Source organism: Oratosquilla oratoria, chromosome 39, assembly GCF_046742065.1.
Source record: "Oratosquilla oratoria isolate Oo_2021 chromosome 39, ASM4674206v1, whole genome shotgun sequence".
Lineage (NCBI taxonomy): Eukaryota > Metazoa > Arthropoda > Malacostraca > Stomatopoda > Squillidae > Oratosquilla > Oratosquilla oratoria.
The window spans coordinates 33365997-33373496 of record NC_134815.1 but is presented as its reverse complement, the minus strand read 5'-3'; the positions used below and the strand labels follow the sequence as shown (position 1 = coordinate 33373496).

The window sequence follows — 7500 nt, the reverse complement described above, 5'->3', positions numbered from 1 at the left end:
ATATATATATATATATATGTATATATATATATATATATATATGTATATATATGTATATATATATATATATGTGTGTGTGTGTGTGTGTGTGTGTGTGTGTGTGTGTGTGTGTGTGTGTGTGTAACGGAGGAAATACCAAAACATGATATTACCATCATCCTTGGAGATATGAATGCGAAAGTTGGCAAAGAAACTGAAGCCTTCGCACCATCAATAGGCAAAGAAAGTTTACACCAGAAAAGTAACGAAAATGGAATCAGGTTGGCATCGTATGCAAACCAAAACAATCTAGTAATTGGTGGCACTATTTTCCAACATAAAGACATACACAAAGCCACATGGATATCACCGGATGGAAGGACAAAGAACCAAATAGATCATATTTCAGTAAATAAGAAATTTAGAAGTGCTCAGTAGGACGTAAGGGCCTTCAGAGGAACTGAGTGTGATAGTGACCACTTTCTTGTCATAACCAAACTCAGAACCAAATTAAAGATTAATAAGAACCTTAGAGCGGAAAAGAAAAAGCTTTATAATGTTGAACAATTGAAGATGGAATAAAAATTGACTGAATACCAAGTGAATATACAAAATAGATTTACTGTAATTGAGGAGACAGAGGAGGGGGACAAGACCAATGTTGACAATGAATGGAGAAAAATTGAAGAAGTGGTTCAGGGAGCAGCAGAGCAAATAATTGGATTTAAAGAAAGACAAAACAGAAATACGTTCTTTGATAATGAATGTAAAAGAAATAGTTGAAGAAAGAAAACTAGCGAAAGCCAAATGGTTGATGAATACGACTGATGGAGAACTAACAAGAATATTGCAGGAGAAGCTAGACGAATAATTAGAAGAAAGAAAAGGCAACAGATAAACAAAGAGTTAGATAAAATAGATCAGGATGTTAAAGAAGGCAAGGTTAGGGAACAATATGAAGGAATAAGGAAACTTTGGAAGGGGTATCAACCAAGAACAAAGATGATTAAAGATAAAAATGGTGTAATTTTGATCAAGGACCAGAGGATTAATTGGAGGGACCATCGCTGGAAGAAATAAGAAAATGCATCAGAGGTTTAAATAGTAATAAAGCTCCAGGAAGAGATAATATCCTAGTAGAACTCTTATAATTAGGTGAAGTTATAAAAAGAAATTTGACTGAATTAATACTGCTCAAATGGAGAAAAGAAAGAATACCATTATCATGGAATGAAGGAGCGATAATACCAATACATAAGAAAGGAAATAAAAACGAATGTATAAATTACAGACTGGATATAAGATCCTTGCTAGAGTACTATATACCAGATTGAAGGTATACGCAGAGTGTGTAATAGGAGATTATCAGTGTGGATTTATGAGTGGAAAGTCAACGATTGACCATATTTTCACATTAAAACAAGTAATAGAGAAAGCATGGGAGTATAATACGATGCAATACCATTTGTTTATTGATTTCAAGCAAGCGTACGACAGTATATACAGACAGAGTGTATGGGGCATACTAAAGGAATTTGGAATACCGGACAAGATAATACGTTTAATAAAAGTCTGTCTTACAAACACAAAATCAGTGGTAAGGGTTGATGGAAGATATTCGGAATGTTTCGAAATCGAGAATGGCTTGAGGCAAGGATGTGTGTTATCTTGTTTGCTGTTTAACTTGGTGATGGAGAAAATAACTAGGACAATGATAAATAGAGAGGGTGGATGTAAACTGGACAACATTAAGGTCAATAATCTAACATACGCTGATGATGTGGACCTAATTGCCGAGAGTAGAGATGATTTGAAAGATCTAATCACCCCACTAAGAGAGACAGCAGAGTTGGGCTGCAAATAAATTTCGATAAAACCAAACTAATGTGTATGAGCAGAGAGGAGAGGAACGTAGAGGATGTGTTTTTCGAAGACAAGAGAATAGAGGAGGTAGAGAGTTTCAGATATCTAGGTGCAACAGTAACAAATAGAAACGAGATGAAGACAGAAATAAATATAAGAATCGCTTCAGCAAACAGATGTTATTTTAGCCTTGTACCAATATTAAAGAAGAAAAGTATATCAAGAAATACAAAATTAAGAATCTACAATACAATCCTACGACCTATAGTTTTATATGCCAGTGAGACATGGAGCTTAACAAAACAAATGGAACAAAGACTACTGGTGTTTGAGAATACAATATTGAGGCGAATTACTGGACCAGTTTTTGATGAAAATGAGAATAGGTGGAGAGGGCGACACAATAATGAGCTGAGAGAAATAACTAAACAAGAGAAAATAACAGATGTTATAAGTAGAACAAAATTGAGATGGGCTGGGCATGTGGCGCGTATGGAGGACCATAGAATTCCAAAACGAGTTATGATGGGTAGAATGCCTGGAAGAAGACCCAGAGAGAGACCTCGAATGAGATGGATAGATGGAGTGGATGCGGAGATGGACAGAAGAGAAATAAATAAAATAACCTGGATGGAAGCAGCACAGGACCGAAGGGTATGGAGAGGATTACTGATGGCGGACCAGAATCTACACGAGGTTCAAGATCCAGCGGAGTGAGTGAGAGTATATATATATATATATATATATATATATATGTATATATTTATGTATATATATGTATATATATATGTATATGTATATATATATGTATATATATATATATGTATATATATATGTATATATATATATATGTATATATATATATATATACATATATATATATATATGTATACATGTATATATACTAGCCAAATTACCCGTGCGTCGCTGCAAGTTCGTGAATCATCCCTAACCTAACCATACCCCACCTAACTTTAACTCTCAACCCTAACCAAAATATATTTTTTAAATGAAGCATAGTTATCCAAGTACCTGGAGTGATGGGGTATCAGAATATATATGGTTATGGGGGTCTATCTGCAAAACCCTAGGAGGAGTTCGTGAACATACAAACAAACAAATTGACAGACAAATGAAAGATAGTAATACAAGTTATAGGGGTCTATCTGCAAAAAAACCTAGGAGTTCGTGAATAATCTCTAACCTAACCATACCCCACTTAACTTTAACCCTTAACCCTAACCAAAATATATATTTTTATGAAAATTAAATATAGTTAACCAAGTACCTGGAGTGATAGGGTATCAGAATATATATGGTTATGGGGGTCTATATGCAAAACCCTAAGGAGGAGTTCCTGAAGAAACAAACAAACAAACAGACAGGCAGACAAATGAAAGATAGTTTTCCAAGTACCTTGGTTTATAAGGTTTCAGAATATATATGGTTATAGGGATCTATCTGCAAAAACCTAGGAGTAGTTCGTGAATAATCACTCACCTAACCATAACCCACCTAACTTTAACCCTTAACCCTAACCAATTTTTTTTTAATGAAATATAGTTATCCAAGTACCTGGAGAGATGGGGTATCAGAATATGTATGGTTATAGGGGTCTATCTGCAAAACCCCAGGAGTTCGTGATCAAACAAACAAACAAACAAACAGACAGAGGCTACTACTTTATTATAGTATATATATATATATATATTATATATATATATATATATATATAATATATATATATATATTCAATAACATTATGATAATGAGTAACGTATGTGGCAGCCCCTCGCCAAGTAAGTGGGCTATATCTTATGTATCATTGCATTATTTGGTTGTTAATTTATCGCCTACAACCCTACATAATATCTTCACTAATTTGAATTCCTTCATATTATGGACCAAAAGGTCGGTCGCATTATGACTCAACGTAATTCATGTCGCTCAGAAACCTGGAAATCATTAAAAGTGTCATTAATGGTGAACAAACTATTTCACAATGATCGGTCCGATTTCATGACATCCAACGAAAACTTTAGGACACAGCTGTTTCGGACTTTACATGCTACGCCTTGGCCACACAGATGATTACCATACATATGTAACAGAGCATATCTAATGAGATACATCACCCAAGCCGAAAATAACCGCGCGCACACAAGCACACACACACACACACACACACACACACACACACAAATACACACACAAACAAACACACGTAAAAAGAAAAACAATATAAATTAGATATACCAATTGTTGGGGCCACGGTGGTGTCATCCTCTACATCCGACTCATGTTCCTCTTGCGGGAAGTTCCTCTGTAAGAAAGACTCCCTCAGAGACTCCGAGAGGCGGACGGCATCTCCTAGAGGCGCGGCACCTAGAGAGTAGCCCTCTCTTACAGCCGAGGGAAAACCTCGCTGAATCAGAGACACCTCGTCTGCTGACGACCTGCCGAAAGCACTCGTCTTCTCCTCGTTTATGGAGCACTTCCCCAAAGTGTCGAAGTCATCCGGATTGCCCTCGACGAATGACCTCAAGTCGTCCAGCCGGTACTCGTTGGTCGTCCCGCAGCTATACATGCACGTGCTGTTCTCACAGACAACTGCAACATTTGGTTCCCAATGGCAATGATCACGGGGGACCCAGAGGGGATATGGGTTTTGTTTTAGATCCCCAAAGCTACGTTCTGCTCGGTGCGGTTACATCATCAGCTTATCACCACAGCCAACAGTGGGTGACATCATACTTGAATAAACGCATCTGTCAGCTTCGTACTTTGCAGCTAGAAGCAAAACAGCTACACTTAAGAACAAAGAATTTGAGGATCATCAGTGAGCCATGAACGATAATCGTTGAGCGATAATCGTACCGAGCAAAACGGACCTACCTTCACGCACATGCAAATCTGACCCGTGAGACATAAAAAAAACTTTCTAGATTTATATCTATTCCTCTTGCAACAAAATTATTTTGCTCAAAATTACATTAATAGAAAAATACTGGAAATAGGAACTTAATGAAACATTCACCAATGAAAGATGAATTTGCATGATTTTTGGTAAATTGTGGGTCACATTTGAATGTCCACAGTAATACGGTGACAATTTTCTAGAAGTATTTCTAGAGCTAATGCCAGAGGACTTTATTCAGCTGGGTGGGTGAGGGAGGGTTGAACCAGAACGGGGTCTCGATCGGCTGAAATTTTTTTTTGTCTCAGGACCGCCTCGGCTCAATAAAACCCTCTAGTATTAGTCAGAGCAAAGAGGATAAAGTCACGTCACCGTATTGGAAAGGTCAGTACATGGAACCCGAAAAGGTCAGTACATAAAACCCGAAGAGAAACGGGCATGTACTAAGGTTGATTTGGCACGATGTATACCACACCCTGAACGGACTCCTTGCAACGCACAGACTATAACTCACATTCCCTGAAATTAATATTCACACTTCCTGCAACTGATGTGCACAAATGCTGCAATTACTGCCCATACTCCCTGCAGTTACTATCAATAAAACTGCAGTTACTATTGATATGCCCTGCAGTTACTACTAACACTACTATTCACACATCCTACGACAAATTTTCACGCGCTCCGCAGTTCCTATCAACACACCATACACTTACTATCCACACATTTTGCAGTTACTCTCCCTATACCCTTCTATTACTTTTCACACACACAATTAATATCTACATTTTTCATTATCAATATCCTCACATCCTGCAAATAATATTCACACATCCTGTAACTACCACACCTAGGAATTACGAATTACTCTTCATAATTCTGAATTACTATCCCCACACCCTGTAATCCTTATTCTTGCATCTTACATCCACCTTGAACACCCACTACGTCCACTCGGGGCCGTACTCAAGACCTCTTGGTAGATAACCTACACCCCAACATTACCTAGATACAAGACCTGTTCACCATCCCTTGGGACGACACGTTACAAGGCCGTTGTGGAGGGGAGAAGGGTTCGTATGAGGGGGGCAAATGGTGCGTCTGAGGATGAAGCGAGTCAGTGGAGTGTGTCTCGGGGTAGAGTGCATATCTAGGGGTAGAGTGTACGTCTAGACTCTAGAGGTAAAGGGTGGGTGTGGATGCGTACGTGGGTGGAGGGTAGGTGGAGAATGAGTGCGTGAGGGTGGAGGGTGAGCATGTGGAAGAGCGTGTTCGTGGGAAAGAGTGTGTTGCTGTCCCAAAAATGGCCTGTGGAGCTTCTTTCACTGATGACGTCACAGTAGTGTACCGTCAGCGTGAAGAAGCTTTCTCTTGATTCATTGTCGACCTCTCAGAAATGAGATCTATGACGTCATGAAATGCGTGTAACGTCAGGAAAATAGCGTTACAATATAAAACATTTTATCATTATAGGTGACTATAAAGGTAGAGATGGTGTTTAAGTATATGGCCCACGAACTAAGCATTCGCGACAATCTAACAATCATTTCATCTTCTCTCATGCGTTCCCATGCACATGATCGATCATGACTCATCACAACGATTTGCTCTCATTACCTACACATCAGACGCACATGGGCTTTACACTCTAAAAGTGGCTAGCATGCTACTTGCTTTTTGCTAGTTCGTTTGAGTAGGAACGACTTCGGTTACAATATTGTAGATTTCCGCAACATCTCAACAATGTGTCTAACATTCGTATTCTAGGTTTAATTGCTCTTAGTTCATTTAGCTTCTCATTCTATGACGCAAAAGTAATTCGACATTTGGAAATTTGAAAAACAAAAAACCGTAACTGAAGTCGTTCCTACTCAAACGAAGTAGCAAAAGTGATTAGCATGCTAGTGAGAAATACCTAGTATGCCGCCATATTAAGTGTACTATTCCAGACACCCGACCCTGGCCCATACTATATTAGGAATTATACAAACACTGTACATCTTATGTTGCTGCTGTATCAAGACAATTCTAATAAAAAAAAAATCACTAAGAATGAAGGCGCTATTAACTAGAAATACACTGAATACTCGTTAATGAAAAATAGATTAATTTGGCGACGTTTCAAAGTATCATAGGTCAGGTTTGTGTCTGCAATAACACACTAAATATTTAATCCCAAAATCGCTGTTCTCTCACTCTAAAGGAGGTATCACACTCGGGTATTTTACCTCCAACTGTTGGAGGAAATCTCCAACTCGCAGCCTTCGGGAAGGAATCTGACATTCTGGAGGAAAATCATTTTCCTCCAGGATATCGGAGGCTATGCTGGAGGAAGACAGTTTTCCTCCGGCAAATCAAATGACATTCTATGTAAATTGTTGAGAAAACAAAATAGTTCGCCATAGCGAACGGTACCGCCGATTAATCGGAGGTTGGAGGAAAAAGAGCCTAATGTGATAACTCCTTCACGAAGCGTCCCAATCTCCCGCGAACTTTAGCCCCCAAATGCGTATCCCACGAACATTCCTGAGATCCTGAGCCACCCCCCCCCTTCTCCCCTCCACCCACTTTCTCGTACAGGGTGTTCCAAAAGACTCAAGTCATCGTGCTAGATAAAACGACGCCACAAGAGTCGAGCCATTCAGTGCTGTCGCTCACAACTCCGAGAACACAATTTCCTCCAGGATGAGAAACTTCAGTTTGATCATCTAATAGTGATGTAAATGACATTAAGACTTATT

At 38.7% G+C, this 7500-nt stretch overlaps 1 protein-coding gene across 5 annotated transcripts in view; it reads right to left on the bottom strand.

Moving 5' to 3' along the window:
* The window catches only part of LOC143020347 (clarin-2), a 132590-nt gene that overhangs the window by 72333 nt on the left and 52757 nt on the right, over positions 1–7500 (bottom strand). For 4 of the 5 annotated variants that reach the window (XM_076176687.1, XM_076176686.1, XM_076176689.1 and 1 more), the window contains exon 3: positions 4099–4452. The exons of the other annotated variant lie outside the window; for it this stretch is intronic. In XM_076176687.1, the coding sequence (XP_076032802.1) occupies positions 4099–4452 (354 nt within the window). The remainder of the gene's footprint in view (positions 1–4098; positions 4453–7500) is intronic. 5 annotated transcript variants of the gene reach the window in all.